Here is a 19,127-nt window from a genome sequence, read left to right as displayed (position 1 = left end):
TACTTTATAAAGTACAGTAATAAGCAAATAAAATAATATTGATGTATTATCATCACCGGCAAGCTGACAATAATCAATAACTTCCGAATTACACATCTTATCTTAAGTCGTCTCATGGATATAATTATTAAAATAATCAAGACGCAAGACAAGCAACTCAATTGGCCAAGTATTGAATAGTATCGAATGAAGATAATAATTTTATGTAGCCTATGGTATTCTCTATCTATGATTCTATCCCCCCCTCCCCAATCAGGAATCATAATTCGCTCCCTGCATATTCATGTCTAACGTGTAATCGCTTTGACTACATATGTAGTTCAACAAAATCAGATTAAATACATTATCTGATATTCAAAACTCTTATTATAAGAGTCAATTCTCTTTCATGCAATAATTCTAGTATTGTTACTTAACAGCCGCTTCTATTTCATTTTACATAGGTATATTAAAAAATAAAATAACCAGAAGAATGTTGGCTGCTACTGTTGGCGCGTAATACAAAATCTATGTGTCTAGTGTTGTCTGTTGCTAGGAAACCATAAACAAATCTATTTAGAGACATAACGAGAGATAAGATATTTAAAGTTACGCAAATGAAGTTATTGCTAACATTAATCAAGTTTAGCGTTACAAAATAATATGTACGATCACTATGTAGTGATTTTGTTTATACTTGTGTATTAGACTAAAAAAAAACACAATATCATCTATTTAAAACTATAAACAACAGTATGTCTATCCCCACACTACAGCCTCAGGTTTTCTATGGCCTGACAAATTACATTAAAGGAAATGCCTTATTTATTTCACAAAGTGAAATACTTTATCCTGCTGGTCGAGTATTGGTAGTACATAATTATGCACAAAATCTCCAGAGATACATAAAAAGACTGGAAAAACAACCTATTAATATAATATGTCTTAGTCCCACTAGGTGAGTAAAATGTAAACTTAAACTGTAAGTATACCGGTACCCTCATTAAAAATGATTTATTATTATTATTATTATTATTATTATTATTATTATTATTATTATTATTATTATTATTATTGGTGGTGGTGTTAACTGTTCACTCAGATTCACTTTGTGACAATTATTGCTAAGTAAATGAGTTTTCTTTTAAAGGAAAGTAGTTGCAATTGCAGAAAAAGGAGAAAAGCCCAGCATTTCTATTTATGACCTCACTTCGCTGAAAAAGAAGAAAATTCTGGGTCAAACAATTGAGACAACTGCTCTGGAGTATGTTTCATTGTCGTTTTCATGTGATGGGAAGTTCTTGGCAGCTATTTTAGGTGAACCTGATTGGACCATGGTATATTTCCATTGGGAGAAAGGGAAAATTCACAGCACAATCAAAGCAAACAATCCAACAAATATTGGTCCTGGATCTGTAACTCAGGTATTACAACCAAGTCTCTGTTTATTTTAATTTACATCTTGATGATTACACACTTATATTACTAATCATTTGTTAAATTTGTTATAGAATTATTTTTTAACTTTGCTTTGTTAATTAAAAGTATTATGATATTTTATCTTAGTTAATGACTAGTTTCGGCTTAATTTCCGCCATCTTCAGATTTCTAGTCTATGTTATTTAATTGTGATGAACTAGGTACCGGTAGGGCTATATAATCATCAGTAACAAGTTTAGGCCTACTGATCTTTAACTTATATATGCGTATAAAATATGTAAATATGATTAATCATTCCCTTACTCGAAAACATTTGCATAAAAGTTGGATAGGCTACTATTCAGTTAAATACCTATGTTGTTTTTACTGCGAACACACTTCAATAATTTAGCTGTACAAAGTGGCTTTTGTCTATAATGTAGATGTAGAAGGCAAGGTAAAAGTTTTGAATCCCATATCATTATTACAAATCAGATAGCAATTGAAATATTTCTTCTTCTTCTTCTTCTTCTTCTTCTTCTTCATACACGAAATTGGGCCATTATGACCTGTTTCGGTCTCAGCTAGACAGGGTCTAGAAGTCTTTTCTGTGGGCATCCTGAGCTTCATAGTCATTGTGGGTGATACTGTAAAGCTGCATCTACACGGTTCAATTTTCCATGAACATTCACATGCAATCTTGGAAAAACGTTAAAAGAATCAAGTTTAAAACCCAAGTTCAATTAAGATACATGAAGATTTTGTGTCTACATGGTGCGCCGTTTTGAACGTCATCTTCACTACATATATAATATATTAATTAATATTACTGTAAATATCAATCTTACATGCATTGTTTGAATGTGTAAAGTTGGAAGAAAAGTTGAACCGTGTAGTTAAGCGTACTTTTGGTATCCTGTTTGGTTTAGAATTTAAAAATATTAATTATGTTGTTCTAATATTTTATTAAGCTTAAACTTAACGGAAGTATTCTAAACATGTATAAAATTTCTCTATATCACATTGCCAACGCCAAGGAAAATTTATTGGCATCTTTTAGTGGCTTGGAACGATGTTATTATTCAGAATTGTAACAGCAGCATAATTACCGTTATTCAGAATTGTTTATTGAACTTTACATTTTATATAACAAGTTATGCATAGCTAGGCCTACATAAAAATAAATATGAAACGAAATTAATTGAAAATGAGACTGAATTATTTAACAGAAATTAATTCAACATCAGGAATTTAATGAACATGAAAAACAATAGAAAATATACACATTCTCCTTACCTTCCTTGTAATTTGTAGATGGGACTTGCTACAGTCAGTAGTGAATTAGCTCTGCTTATGAAGGACAGAAAACTAAGTTATAAAAATGACGTTACAAAGTACAAACTCAGAAAGTGTAGCTATACATTTTACTTGCAAGACAAATTTAATTCATTAATACTGATTTCACAGAAATTTTTTCTGTGCTGTGTATTTTCTGCAAACATAGAAATGTAAGATGATTTGGTGGAAAATATTAAATAAAGATACATGAAGACGAAAAATTTGATACGATATACCTTCTTCTTCTTCTTCTTCTTCTTCTTCTTCTTCTTCTTCTTCTTCTTCTTCTTCTTCTTCTTCTTCTTCTCCTCCATGCTTTTAGAGCATACTGTTTGTTTTTTTTTAATTATTGTTACTTTAATATTCTTAACTTAGGAAATATATAACCTATTATGTAACATTTTATGATAAATTATAATTTTATAACATTACCTGGATGCTTTATTAGCTAAGCTAAGCTAGAATGTTTGTATGTTTATTGTCATCAAAATTTGTATATCATGTATTAATGGTGGTCTTGTTACATTTCAGCTTTCCAGAACTCGCCCTTAACTACATTTTCATTACTAACTACTATTACTAGATACTCTATACAACGTACTATTCATTCTAGTTATTTCTTAACAAGTATCCTTTTTTTCTTTATTTGCTAGTTCTTATTATATACATACATGTTTATACCTTAGTTTTCCCTTCCCATTTTTTCATTATTATATACAACAATTTTCCTAGTTCCTTTAATTTTCTTCCCTTTACTGTTCTATGTAATTACGCTATTTCTACATTTAGTTTCAGTACTGGCTCTTCAATAAATATTTTCCTTTTGCTCTCATTTTCCGGGAAAGTAGAATGTGTATCGCGCATTCTTTTTGTTTACATAAGGAGCATATGTCTTTTTCGATATCGCCTCTTCTATTTTTTAACCTCCAAATTCCCAATCTCCACCACATTAGGCTCATCCGTTCTTCCCTGGTGTTAACTTGTATTTTTCCTGTCCACACATGATTTTCATTTCTTTATAATCTTTTAATGACTTTAGACTGTTTAAATTGCTAAACATTTCTTGCCTCGCCATCTCATTACTCCTCCCCATTACAAGTTTGCTATTAAATTTATATTAACTGCAGTAATTTCCTTACAATATTACTATTAAATTTATTTTAATTGCACTAATTTCCTTATAATTTTACTATTAAATTTATTTTATTTGCACTAATTTCCTTACAATTTTACTATTAAATTTATTTTAATTGCACTAATTTCCTTACAATATTACTATTAAATTTATTTTAATTGCACTGATTTCCTTACAATTTTACTATTAAATTTATTTTAATCGCACTAATTTCCTTACAATTTTACTATTAAATTTATTTTAATCGCACTAATTTCCTTACAATTTTACTATTAAATTTATTTTAATTGCACTAATTTCCTTACAGTTTTATTATTATTAAATTTATTTTAATTGCACTAATTTCCTTACAATTTTACTATTAAATTTATTTTAATTGCACTAATTTCCTTACAGTTTTATTATTATTAAATTTATTTTAATTGCACTAATTTCCTTACAATATTACTATTAAATTTGTTTTAATTGCACAAATTTCTTTACAATTTTACTATTAATTTATTTTCATTGCACTAATTTCCTTACAATTTTACTATTAAATTTATTTTAATTGCACTAATTTCCTTACAGTTTTATTATTATTAAATTTATTTTAATTGCACTAATTTCCTTACAATATTACTATTAAATTTATTTTAATTGCACTAATTTCCTTACAGTTTTATTATTATTAAATTTATTTTAATTGCAATAATTTCCTTACAATATTACTATTAAATTTATTTTAATTGCACTAATTTTCTTACAATTTTACTACTCATGCTAGAATGTAGGAGAACAGAACTCAAATCGGAGCAAGTCCAAATGGAATTAGTAGCAAGATGGAATGGGGAAATGTTTACTTAAAGTATTTCTATTTCCCCTGTCACTATCTCACCATTTTTTCTCTCCTAATATGCATAATAGGCAATGTCGTACTGACACTGTCATGTGTTCAAGAATCTGATGATCAACAGCAGATGCAATAAATATAATTATATCCTTCAAAGTACACTCAGAGACTTAGCCTAGGTAGTTCTAAGAATATATTTAGGCGATCAAGGCCCAAACTAAAATAATTTTGCACTTTTATCTCTCTATTATTTATCAGAGTATGCATACCATCAAAATGGTAGAGTATAAGAGTTCATTTGAGCCTGCTATCACTTTTTGTTTACTGTTTCAAGAAAATTTTCATTTTGGGTGGGCTTCCCTCTGAAATCGCCACTGACTTATTCCAATGGATATAAGGATAAATCACACACACCAATACGCAAACACACATACAGTAATTAACCATACTGACATGGATCTGTACTTTCAGGTGGCATGTAATCCCTCTGACAATGCCGTCATGGCTATTGTGGGACCACAACTATTTCGACTTCTTTCTGAGTCGGAGAAATCTTGGCGTCAGTATGGTTGGTCAAAGCCTGAATCCCTAAATTTCACAACCGTGGCCTGGCTATCATTTGATCGTGTTATGGCTGGAACAAGTGATGGGAGTATCCTTGTTATAGATGGAGGAGAGCTCAAAGCATTTTACAGTGCAACAGACATAACAATGATAAACATGAAGTTACAGGAAGAGTGAGTTCTTAGGCTAGAATGAAATTAATTTGTTCAACATTAAATGGACAAATAATTAAACATTGCTTGCTTGGATGACATAATATATCATATAAAATAATCGGTGTTTGCACTAGCTTCAGGGATCCTCACGTTATGTGCTTCATAAATTATCCGTCATAGATACAATGGAATTGTCCTCTCGGGAAAGCTGTTACAGTGCAGTAAGTTAACCACTTATTACATCTTGTAACTTTCGTAAAGGGCTGCATACACGCAAATACTTAATAGAGACTTATTTGTACAGATTTATGTCCTTGGCTTGGCTTTATTTGGGCAAGTTACTACTAGTCGTAACCTTGTATGTAGGCTACTTGCATGCGGATGGCCCTGTCAGGGACTTAGGCAGAATGACCCACCTGTCGGCATCGGATTCACGACCTGTCGGACTTGGACAATCATCGCATATAAGGGCGCACAATGGGTCAAATCATCCCTAAGTGTACAGACCCATCAGTAACTGTCGTTTAGTTATACACATTAATTATTTAGGCCCATAGAAATATAGGCATTATCACAGTCTCCTATTTAAAATACTAGTAAATCTATTGAAATCACTGAAATTCACCGTTGCAGGTTAATTTATCATCTACAACTATACCTTGTATTACTTGGGAAATAACACTCGTCTGACAATTACATTCTTGTCTTGTCTTTTACGTGGGCTGGACTTGGGAGCAATAAAAGACATTGAAATTAAACTTTTTATTTGCGCTTGAACATGGACTCGAATCTCGAATTCTGCTTGTGTTGGGTTTTTCCGAGGTTTTCCTTGACTGTAAGGCAAACATCAGGTAATCCCATGGTGAGTCCTCGGACTCATTTCACTGAACACCACAGACACTACATAACTGCGTAGTTGATACAATATCGTTAAATATCTAATTAAAAAGAAAAGATATCTCTGATCTAAATGTATTCCCCTCGCATTAAAAATTTAGGGAGGAGATACAATGGAACAGTAATGACCTAATAATCTACGTGTCGCTAGGGCACCCTGTGTGCCCACTCGCGTTCCTTATACTACTGCTACTGTTCTTACTGCCACTGCAGCTATAGTGTAAAAAATAACTCTTAAGAGTTAATTGAAAGTGCTAATAGAAAACTGGCAACATATGTAGCTTACAATGCATTTATGTATTTCGTGTCCTAAAATCCTTTTTCATAAAGATTTTATTTCTTTTCCAGAGCAATAGCAATATCAGCTAGAAGTACTGCGACATCTTCAGAAGAAGAATCACAACCGGAAACAGAAGTGAGATGTCTTATTAGCTTCAGTAAAGGTAAAATGTGATAATCCAGCATGTTACTACACCTCCATACCTTGTAGAGGCAACGTAATATTGCACTGATGTTTTCTTAATAATGTTGAGCATATACCTTTGTTTTAGGGTTTGCATATGCGTGTGGTTCTGGAACAGTGCATTTTTTTGAAAAAGAAACAAATCACAAATACATCAAGAGGAATCTATTTGTTATTCCACAACCAGAATTTCAAGAAAAAGGTAAAGGAGATTTGAACATTGTGCAGTCTCTCTGCATCAGCCCTGAGGAAGACAAGTTACTTGCTACAACAATGCGTTCACAAATATTTTCCGTGGAATTATGGGGTTCTGATTTATCCCAGGTAATTCGCTTCAAATTTTTTGTAGTAATCATAGGCTACCACTTCAGAATTTGGAGGTGATTGTCCGTGAAAAAGTTGTATGAATATATTTGCCTGTATGTGTGAGTACATGTTCAGAGAGTTCCTATGCAGAGCGGGCCCAGCTAGAAATGTTCTGTTGGCTTGAATGAATGAACAGAAATGGGTCAGGTCCTTTCGGTCCCATGCACGTAGGCCAAGTGGGCCTGTTGTGTCCCAGGTAATTGGAAAGTTTACTCAAGTCCCAGAACCTCCTTGAAGACCAGGATTGCTCTTAGGTCAGCTTTCCTTATATCCTCCAGCCCCAGCCTATCAGAGCCTAAGAGGACATACTGTATCTGATTGTGGACAAAGGCTCACAATCGCATAATATGTGGAGAGAAGATTCTACTTCTCTTCCGCACTTCCTGCATTTGGGATCTGTAGTCAGTCCCATCACATGCAGGTGTTTCCTTAGGGTGTGTTGTTTCCTGTTAATAGGTTCACTATACTTCTAAATTGTGCACTGTTAAAGGATAAGTGTATCCTACCTATCTTTCTGCTAGGACTCTCTATTAATGTTGTATTGTATTTATTTACATTCCATGGTATTCGTATATCGCTTCACAGCTAGAATATATCTGAGTTTGTCTAGCATTAGTGAGATTTCTGCATAGTGTTCCATGCTGGTGAATCATCCATTGCGTGATTCCCCATCTCGCCCTTCGTGGAGTGACACCAAGGACAGGTTCCGCCCCCATAAAGGTATTTGCTGAGCCCTCCCTCGCCAACCTATCGACAATTTCTTGTACCCAACATAGCGGTTACAGAGCATCGGGAACAGAGAAGATCCAGTGACCTCTGGCATTGACATACCAATTTTGACACTATTTTGACTGCACTTATTGCCTTTAAAGCTGCCTGGCTATAAGAACAGATATAAATCCACCCATAAGCCAGGGCATTTCCAATAAAATATGCACAAGTCAAAATAGCAAATATTTCGGCCTGCAATACCGTAGTGTAGCAACCCAGAGTATAAGATAGTCTCGTCTTGGACCCATGAATGCCAGCCTCCAGTCCCCTTGTTAGTCTTGGAGCCATCCGTATACCAGACCAGCTCCTTGACATGGTTAGGAGCCCTGAGGCCACGAGTCTACTCTTTCCTGGGCAGAAAAATAACCATGTATAACACTCAAAATTATATTTAAGCCCCATAAAGTCACATCACATCGCAAGAATAATCTGCGACTTCTGAGGACTGCCAAATGCCCTTTCAATGGATGTTTAAAGAACCAACAGCCCAAACTCTAGAGTTGATGCGCAACAACTCTGGCCTCTCTCTATACTATTAAGTCCAGAGAAGACAGACTCAATAGCGCTTCAAAGGTAGTAAGTGGAGTAGTACGCATCGCCCCTGTTATTCCCAAACAAGCCATGCATTGGATTTTATTTAGCTTATTTTTGGTGACCTGTGTCAACACACCAGACCAGCAAACTAAAGATGCAAAGGTGATAGAAGGCCTAATATAGAAATATAGAGCCAACAGACCACTTTGGGCTCGAGTTCCCAAGTTTTACCAAAGGCTCTTTGACAGGCCCACAAAGAATTGCAGGCTTTAGTCACCTTGTACTCAATATGCTCTCTCCAAGCCAGTTGAGAATCCAGAATAACTCCAAGGTATTTGACTGACATGGAGCAATGCAACTTCTTCCCAAAGTCAGGATTGACTGACAGTTCCACCTCGCGACACCAGCTCTCCACAGTCTTAAGGGGACTTTGAACAAGTCCCGACAATGTGTCAGTAAATTTGTCCATGACCATAATGCATATATCATCTTCATAGTCTTGGACATACACTCCACTTTCAAAATATGTATTATATATCTTTCTCGTGTTAAATTCTATCGTACCTGATTAACATGTTTCGGTCTGTTACTGACCTTCTTGAGAACTGGCTGTTGCTGATCTTGGCGCCTTTTGTTTTGTTTCCTGTGGGGGTGTCTTTGTGTAGTGTAATGTGGAGTCAAAGAGTGTGTGTGTGCTGAAATTGAGTTGTGAGTTGAGAATTTCATTTGGATGTGTTTTTGTGTGTCTGTATATTTCGTATTGTTCTAGAGTGTTTAGTTTCTGGCTTTTTGGTTGGATGTGTAGAATTTCCATGTCTGTGTTGATGTCTCTGTAGGTGTGGTTAGCATTTGTGATGTCAACACATACATGGAAATTCTACACATCCAACCAAAAAGCCAGAAACTAAACACACTAGAACAATACGAAATATACAGACACACAAAAACACATCCAAATGAAATTCTCAATACACAACTCAATTTCAGAACACACACTCTTCGACTCCACATTACACTACACAAACACACCCCCACAGGAAACAAAACAAAAGGTGACAAGACCAGCAACAGCCAGTTCTGAAGGTCAATAACAGACCGAAACATGTTAACCAGGTACGATAGAATTTAACACTAGAAAGACATATAATACATATTCCGAAGTGATATAGTGTTAAAAGTTGTGTAATCAAGATGTAGACTCCACTTTCATTCAGCCTGACAAGCAGTTCATCAACTACCAGGCACTATAAAAATGGGGATAAAACTCCCCTGGACACAATAAAGAACAGTGAGCCTTCTAAAGAAGCCATTTCACTGACTTAATAATGGTAGCGAGGGGTGCCTGTCCTGAGGAAGCTAAGCAGCAAGAGGTGGAGTGGGATTGGTCTGCGTAGGAAATGTGCACGGACGAAAATGAAATGCTTAAATGAAGTTTGTTTTGACATTTGATTCTCATTTTACAGACTCCTTTCGTACAATTCAGTATTGTGGGAGAACAGCTGCATCATGGACCAGTTGTTGGTTTATCTGTTTGTGCATGGAAACCTTTGTTCATGACTTGTGGACAGGTTGACCAAACAGTTAGAATATGGAACTATAAGACAGGAACTCAAGAACTTGTCAGACAATATTCAGACGACATATTCTCTGTAGCCATTCACCCCACAGGTATATATAGCTTGTAATTTATAAATTAAGTTGATTCTTTGTAGTATTGTTTTAAATTAGAGCATCAAAATGCAACAGATGTAATGCAGAGTGCGATTTGAATACGTAGAAAAGGAATTTCCTCCTCCTGCCAAAAGCACTTCTACCTCTTCTTATAACTTACACCATTTCTTTCTATAACTTACTGCATTTTCTTAGATATGAATTTGTGAACATGTATATTATGGACATCACTGCCACCACTTATTTATTACATATTACCCTATTTTCTTCATTCAAATTTTTAGTCTTGATACAACTTGAGCAATTATAAGTACCGTACATACAGCGAAGTAAACAGTAATAATGAGAGAGCAGTTTTGCAATTTTAGTTATGCTTTAACTAAAAATCATACATATGTGTAACACATTTTCATTTCAAATGTTTATGCTCAAGCAACAAATGAATTAAATTTTACGACAATTTCAATATCTGACATCAGTTGCTTAGCAATGCCAATGATTTAGGAACGAATCAAACTCTTACATTCTTAGAGGAAGAGACTTATTTTTTTGCATTAATTAACTACACACTGTGTTCTAAAAGTCGTGTTGGAGTTTCAAAACGATTATATTGTTGGAATTAGAGGTAACAGGCACATGAAACAGGTGTCAAATGAAAGACTAAAGCTAGGCGCTCACTTACCGGAAAAAACTGATTTGCAGCGTTCGGACTTTTATTCTTTGCACTATTTTAAATGGAACATTGCCCACTTGGCCATATCGCCTCTGTCCGCATGACCGGATTCCGTTCAGACTTCTGGCCAGAGAATCCTAAACAGATTTCCATACGGTCCAAAATCGAAATAAAGAAGTCATAGCCAATCATTCATTCATTCATTTAATGTTCTGCCCAAGGACAGGTCTTTCACTGCAAACCCAGCTTTCTCCAGTCTTTCCCATTTTCTGCCTTCCTCTTTGTTTCCTCATATGATCCATATATCATAATGTCGTCTATCATCTGATATCTTCTTCTACCCCGAACTCTTCTCCCATTCACCATTCCTTCCAAAATCTTTTAATAAAATGTAGACTTAGAGACTGTAGTTGTATATACACATCATTTATTTCTTCGCAGGGTTGTACACAGTGATAGGTTTCTCAGACAGACTACGCTTCATGATTATCATGTTGGATGACATTATTCCTTGCCGAGAGTTCTCAATTCGTGGCTGCCGGGAATGTTCCTTCAGTAAAAATGGAAGTCTGTTTGCTGCTGCTAACGGCAATGTAATTCAAGTTTATTCATCCATAACATTTGAAAATATATACAATCTCAAAGGACACAATGGAAGGGTATGTACCAATCAACATTACTGAGAAAACAGGATAAAATTATCATCAAAATATGACTACTACATACTTTTTTTGCGGGGGAGTTAATTATTACTATGGAGTGGATTTCTAGCTCTGTACCTATTTTGTTTGCTACGTCCTAGATGTATGTTATTAAGATATCTCATGTACACAGGATCCCCCTATTAAAATTCTGTAAGACCTAAAACGCCTAAATGGGACATTAAAGCCTATAAATACCTAAAACCTACTGTATTTTTGTGCCTAAAAAGCAACTTTTCAGTATTTTATGTATATCTAAAATAGAAATACCTGTACTAAAAATGCAAAAAGTCCAAAAAACTACAGAAATGCTATGTAAAAAAATCCTCTTAGAGACAAACCCTAGTCTAGCAAGTTCGTTTCATATTGGTCTTAGAAGGGAAGGGGAGGGGAATGGGAATGGGAAGGGGAAGGGGAAGGGGAAGGGGAAGGGGAAGGGAAGGGAAGGGAAGGGAAGGGAAGGGAAGGGAAGGGAAGGGAAGGGAAGGGAAGGGAAGGGAAGGGAAGAGAAGGGAAGGGAAGGAAAGGGAAGAAGATTTTACGTAATTTCCTGGAACCGAAGTTCGTTTGAAACAGTCCATCCTAGCATTAAAGGGGTGATAGGTTGTTCAGGTTAGGCAAGAGCTTAGAAATTAGTTTTCGCGTCAGTGCATCCCCATTATGCGAAATGAAACTGACCAATCAGTAATCAGTCTCTTTCACTGATAGAATTTGAGTCTTCAGTTCAATATCACTCAGTGTCAACACCAGTTCTTTGTACACAAATTCCACCTGAAATGGAATATTTACTAAAACTAAAATTATTAATTATTGTTAATGTTATATAAACTCCTAAAAGCCCTAAAATGGATTTTATAAAGTCCTAAATCTCTCTTTTTTAGCACCTAGAAATCTGTTCCCTAATTTATTACATACCAACACTTGTTTAAATTGGTAAAATAGTATGCGAGAAGTTAAAAATAGAAGAAGAAGAAGAAGAAGAAGAAGAAGAAGAAGATTAGAAGGAAAACCAGCTCATTTATTCTATTTTCGTGTGAGAGAGAGGAAAACTGGAAATACACAATATAGCTGAAAAATTCCCAGACAAAATTTGTATAAGAAAATCAATAAATTCAGATATCAACTTTTATTCATATCATATTTCTAGAAAAAGACCAGAAAAAATCTACAGAAAGGCTTTCTCTTCCTGGAATTTAAAAAAGGCCAAATGGAATCTTTACAGAGATCAAATAGAAGTAAAATTATTACATACTCATTTTAACTTTCAAGCAAAATCCTCAGATAAAAACTATAAAGAAACTATGTGAAATTATTTTATATTCAGCAAAAAAGAATATTTCACAATTCATGTTTTAAGTTTCAGATAAGCCAGTTATTAAATACAATAAATAATATTAAAATGTTCAATCTTATGACTTATCAATTTAATATTAACATTTGTTAATTCATGTTAAATATAAATAATGTATAAACGTTTTCACCTGTTATGGCATCATCAGATACAACTTGCTTCTAGATATCTAAATTACATAGTGGAATTTTTGTTTTCTCTTATAGTAAACCATCAAATTGGTGTTATAATAATAAGTAATAATATGTAATAATGATTCACGAGTTTTATGTAGGTATTTTGCTTATTGGAAAAAATTTTAAGTTATAAATAAGTCTACATTGTATAACTAATTATATTATATTTAGTATTGAAATTGCTGCTGCTGCTGTCGCCACCACCACCACCACCACTATATTTGTACACAGTTTCCTCGCCTCTCAATGCGTGCATAGAGAGACGATACAGTGAATAGAAGCCATTACAATACTTTTCTTCTGCAATCATTTATCTTGGATTGCGGTATGTTACAACAAACTTCCCTATTAGGCGCAATTTTATCTTGGGTAATAAGAAAAGTCTGCCAGATCAGGTGAGATGAATACAGAGGATAGTGGAGTGATAGAAGAGAGAAGCAGGTTCAAAAACTGCCTATGTTATGTTTGTTGTCAACATGAAAGTATCCTGTGTAGTCTTACATGTATCCTGTATCGTGTTGACCTCACATCACAGTAAACCAATCATGTGTTCACCTTGTGCGAATTGAGAAAATGTCAAATGTGGGCTTAATAAGGGTACGAGAATGTTAAACAAATAATCCATGTTGACTCTTTCGTACACTACTTTTAACACTTGAATATAAATAATTGATTAAATGGCGATCTTACTCGTGTTAATTATGTAAACATGTGCGGCCGAGACACAGAAGGCTCTGAGGATGGTGTGAAGTAGCACCAAAACAGCTGTAAGCCGCACATACTTACATAATTAACACGAGTAAGATCGCCATTTAATCAATTATTTATAAACAAATAAGTATAAATAACATAAGCTCGAATAGTTAAGATTTCCTTTTAGCAAAATAAATTAAACTATAGTCAAAAGAAAGTACTCTATATGTCATCGAAAATTTGTATACAACACTTTTTTAACATCCTTTAAACTTTTAAATGTTTAATTTATATTTGTAATTTAACAGTTACAAGGTTTAATGTCATCCTTATTGCAGGTAAGGTCACTGGTATGGACGCAGAAAGATCTCAAAATTGTGTCATGCGGAACAGAAGGTGCTATCTACGAATGGGACATACCAACTGGCACAAGGATTGGAGAAATTATTACCAAGGAATGTGCTTTTAGTAGTGTTGTGGCCACGTCTAATGGGAAGGTCTCATATGGAACTGGAAGTGATGGTCGCATCACAGAAGTCAGTGACTCAGCAGTAAGGACATCTGGACGACTTTATAGCTCATATTTAATCTGTTGTACACAAAAAACTAACTAGGCGGTAGGTCTCTATAATAAAGATAGCATTATTATAGGCCTAATTCGAATGTGCTACAGCACCAATCACCGCGATTATATTGAAGGAGGGATAGGAAGACTATGCCTTATGTCGATGTAGATTTTATTACTCTGACAGTGAAAAATTAGAGAAAGGAAAACGGTTATGGATAAAAAAAGTACTCAAATCTAAATATGTCATTTTTTAAAAAAAGTTCAAGGGAGGAGGGTTCAAACCCAGTAACCTCCCGCCTGTTGTGTACGCCCCTGGAACAAAGAAAATTAATAATATTGTTCAGGATTATCCACAATTGTTTGATAAAACACAAAAGTATTATTGTAACAATTATGTCCGTGATAATGTTTGGAGCAAAATAAGTAAATTAATGTTGTTCAACAAAGTATAATAATTTTATTGCTGGCACTTTGCAATACTCATACGATAATAAATATAGGTAATATTAATATTAATTTTGTTTCACCTCTCAGGAGACATTCACCAAAATGGAAAATTCTTCATGTGTATCTCTGATTATATTTCTTTGTTTTTCGCCTCTTCACATAACTCGGCTACAGCTATTATCCAATCTATTTTAAACTGTAACATGCTTCGGTTCGTTTCAATTACACTAGATATAAGTGGTGGCAGAGAGTTTATTTTGTTTTGATTCGATTCGATTCTGCCAAGTGGGAGCAGAGTTTCAAACAGTAAGACCCACAGTATAAACAACAGTATTATATCGAGGGAACGGTTTACTGTATATTCTCGTAAATATTTTTAAATTCTATTTCATACAATTCATTATTTTTCAGCACAACTAATCAGATAAGAAGCTACAAACCTGTAATTTCTCTTCATTGCTATCTGTTCATACTCAACATACATAATCAAATGCACCATCTTAATCGAATATGGGTTGTGGCTTCCAGATTGTGCAGCTAGTCAATGTCATGGGAATAGAACTCAACTGCATTGTGCTCTCCCATTCCGACCTCATGATGTTTGTAGCTGCTGAGGATGGCTGTGTGCTATCTGTCAAGTATCCACTGCGAGATCCTGCCCAATATACTGAGTACCACATGCACAATCATCCTATCAGCAAGGTACTACCAGTATACCATTACAGCCACCACTGCCACTGCTGCTGCCGCCGCTGCCACCACCACCACCACCACCACCACCACCACCACCACCACCACCACCACCACCACCACCACCACCACCATCACGACTATTTATATTATCAACTGGTCTGCATAGTAATCATAATTGAAGCGTTGGCTAGAACAATGTTGTAAGGTACAAAATTTTCATTCGGCATGTTTCCGTGTAATAATGTTGTATGTCATGTTACTTTGCTATACTCCTTGGCTTGCAACTGTCCATCAATGCAGTACGTGAAATTTGTCTACTCAAAAGTTTGCTACCCTCATAAGAACAACATTGTACGCGTACACATTTTTGCAGCTCCTGTAAATTTTACCAAATGTAACTTATAACGTTCTTCCAGCCGATGCTTCAATCATCGTATTGTGAAATATGTAAAATATCACATAAAAACAATATTAAAAAAAAACATGTACGCACGCACACACACACACACACACACACACACACACACATGCATACCCATATGTATACATACATATAATGTAGATATACATACACAAAATTTTATTTCCAGATGCAATTGACATATGACGACTTGAACATAATCACCTGCTCACTGGATGGTACTGTATGTATTTGGAAACTCGCGTTTACTGAAGGTATGTACGAGTATTATCAAGAGATTATACAGAAGTTACAAATCAGAACAATTTTTAGATTAGCTCCTCACAAAGCGTGAATAATAAATGAACGATATGGTTCGTGTATAAGTTTACGTGATAAATATAAATATGCAATAACCAGAGACCGGAAGTTTAGGCATTATGAATCATTAAAATAGGCAGGCAAAAAGGCATCATAAATAGCTAAAATAGGCAGGCAAAAAGGCATTATAAATAGCTGAAATACGCAATAAAAGGCAATTACAAAAACCTTGCACTAGACCCACAATCTTGCACTTTTCACAAAGGGATTTCGGCAGCAAGAAAAACTTTACATAAATCGAATGCAAATTGAGATTTTCGACTCGATGTTGCAATTACTGTCGGAAGCAAAGAAATCTTCTTCCCAGTAGCCTTGGAAAGTGCATTTTTGTGTTTGGTTGTACTGATATGTTGAGATATGAAATATTTAGCAAGCTACAACAATGTTGCAATGAAAACTGAAAGAAAAATAACCGTTAAAAATAACGTTAGACCCGCACTCATTGTTGCCTTGTCAGATAAACACAAGCGATAATTAAAATGCTTACTGTTATACATTTTTGCACGGCAGCACTCATTTTTGCAAAGAGAATATGAACTGACTGAAAGACAATAATATACATTCGGTGAAGTCACTTCCATTGTAGCGGTTATAGAAATAAATTAAAATATACCTGTAGGCATTGCCATGTCTCTCAGAACAGAACAACGTGGTCAGTTGCCAGGTGTCCAGGTGGTAGGTGGTGGTAATAGTAAACGAAACACTTTTCATTGTCCCGCCGCGTGAGCTGAGCAGCTCCGTAGCTTCGACCGGTGCATATTGACAACGCCACATGCAACTGTCAGAGTCATTCTCTAAGCGGATATAGTATAGTGTTAACTGACTATATTGCTAACTTTACAGTTTACATCTGTTAAAAACATTACTATGAATGCAGAAAAACCTAAATCAGGATAAATCATGACATCTTGGCAAAATCCGGGGCTGAGGGTCAAAATTCGGTTCTGTTCTGGAAAAATCAGGATGGTTGGTCACATTACAGGAAGTATTCTAATGCACTCTATATGATGTACCTGATGATGATGATGATGATGATGATGATGATATGAACTGTTACTTTGTTACAGGAAAGACGGTAATGATAGACAAGGCGTTCAAATATTCAAATGACATTCTGATTGATAAGTCAGAGTTACGTGACAAGATACAGATGATCAAAGATATGACTGTCCGTATACATGAAATAGAGGAAGAATATACATACAAGATGCAGAAGAGTGAAAGGTTACATGCTCAAAAGACCAAGGAGGTGCATGAAGGTTATTGTCAGGCTATTGAGGAACTCAAGGAGAGAAATGAGGTGAGCTAATATTCAATGTTCTTTCTAGACATATTTCTGAAATGTAAGCTTTCATAGTGAAAAACAATAAATAATTTCGGAAATTTGCTTCATTGCATCCTATTTATTACTGCAGATAAGGATAAATTTAGAAACAAAGGAATACTGAAAGGAACTGAAAATATTTTTGAAAACAAAGGATTGTAGGACTCGATGGCAAAATCCTTTAAAAGGATGCCAATGAAAAAAATACAGAAATGTTTCCTTCTTCAAACAAAAATCGGTTGTCTCCTGGTAGTAGTAGTTATCATCTGTGCGTTTCGAACTGATGGCTCAAGGTCAAGCAATGAATTGCGTTTGCCACGTGTGCTTACCCCAATTCTGAACCATTCTTCTCAACTAAAGTCAGCTAGGACAGCCGAAATTACTAGTGCTTCAGTTCACAGTTTTCAGTTCAGTGACTCGTGCGTGGTTTGTACTTTTGTACGTGACGTTGACATGCCAGTTCGAAATGCACAGGTGGTGGTGGTGGTGGTGGTGGCAGCAGCAATAGTAGTACGAGGACATCATTATTATTATTATTATTATTATTATTATTATTATTATTATTATTATTATTCGTAAAGCCACTGCAACAAACGAATAGCTAACGATATCCTCATATTGCTGATTTTGTAGAACATAGGTAGTACTGGTACTTGAAACATCAATTGAGATTCCTTTTGAAATGCTGAGTTATTTTGCTATAAAAGTGACAAAAGTATGGGTAAAACATATTTAGATTTTTTCTTTTATAACAAAACTTATAATATTTGGAGAAAAGAAGAAGGGAGAATACAAAATGGCACTTAACAATTAGGGTAAGAGTATTCCCTTAAATGTCAAGATGGCACATGGGGGAGGCATGGTGGTAGAGCTCCATGCTGTTATGACTTCTCAATAGAATGAGGTGATGTGGTCAGCACCACGCTCTGATGGTTCTTTTACCACCGGAAAAGACTCAGTTCTTAATCTGACAGGAGGTTGAGTGGACCTCAGGGATGTTCTGAAAGTTTGGCAATGAGAAAAATCCCACTACTATGCGGGATTAAACTCGAGATATTCCAGTGCATAGCCAGTTGCTCTACCAACTTATCTAACCCACTGGTGTTATTAACAAATGATATTCTTCTTATGCAGCAAATGGACTCGGAACACACCACAGAACTTAACAACATTAACAATGATATTAAAAAGATGAAGATGAGCCACGAGGAGGCAATACTGAGTCTTGAGGCAAACTTTAACCAGAAAATAATTACGGAATATGATAAATATAGGGCGCTGGAGAAGCGCGCTAGTAAAATGAGACAAGACTATAAAAAGTAAGTACGTGAATTACAATTCCATGTGCAGAACTATTTAAAAAAGGAGATCGAGTTAAGCTTGATTCAGGGATTTTGGCCCCTGCAAAAAGTAAGTAGATAGACTAAGAGCGAGTCACTCATCACTGCTGGCGGGCTGGGCCACATAGATCAGGCCGCGCAGTCATAACATCTAACTCTTCCATCTTATCATGTCACGTTACACTCCGTCTTAAGGCTGGTTCACAATAAACCAGGAACGAGAAACAGAATGGAAACGAGAAGCAGAGGACGTGAA

At 35.1% G+C, this 19,127-nt stretch overlaps 1 protein-coding gene across 1 annotated transcript in view; it reads left to right on the top strand.

Moving 5' to 3' along the window:
- Positions 1-472: 472 nt before the first annotated feature.
- The window catches only part of tous (testes of unusual size), a 36,265-nt gene continuing 17,610 nt past the window's right edge, over positions 473-19,127 (top strand). Inside the window, exons 1-13 of the mRNA XM_069815949.1 lie at positions 473-495; positions 1,130-1,403; positions 2,713-2,792; positions 5,102-5,440; positions 6,668-6,762; positions 6,871-7,106; positions 9,917-10,121; positions 11,239-11,456; positions 14,057-14,269; positions 15,262-15,435; positions 16,017-16,101; positions 17,275-17,507; positions 18,666-18,850. Of these exons, the coding sequence (XP_069672050.1) occupies positions 473-495; positions 1,130-1,403; positions 2,713-2,792; positions 5,102-5,440; positions 6,668-6,762; positions 6,871-7,106; positions 9,917-10,121; positions 11,239-11,456; positions 14,057-14,269; positions 15,262-15,435; positions 16,017-16,101; positions 17,275-17,507; positions 18,666-18,850 (2,360 nt within the window). The remainder of the gene's footprint in view (positions 496-1,129; positions 1,404-2,712; positions 2,793-5,101; positions 5,441-6,667; positions 6,763-6,870; positions 7,107-9,916; positions 10,122-11,238; positions 11,457-14,056; positions 14,270-15,261; positions 15,436-16,016; positions 16,102-17,274; positions 17,508-18,665; positions 18,851-19,127) is intronic.

The sequence above is a fragment of the Periplaneta americana genome, chromosome 17 (assembly GCF_040183065.1).
Source record: "Periplaneta americana isolate PAMFEO1 chromosome 17, P.americana_PAMFEO1_priV1, whole genome shotgun sequence".
Classification (NCBI taxonomy): domain Eukaryota; kingdom Metazoa; phylum Arthropoda; class Insecta; order Blattodea; family Blattidae; genus Periplaneta; species Periplaneta americana.
Note: the sequence above shows the minus strand (reverse complement) of the source record. Positions and strands in the feature narration are given on the sequence as shown.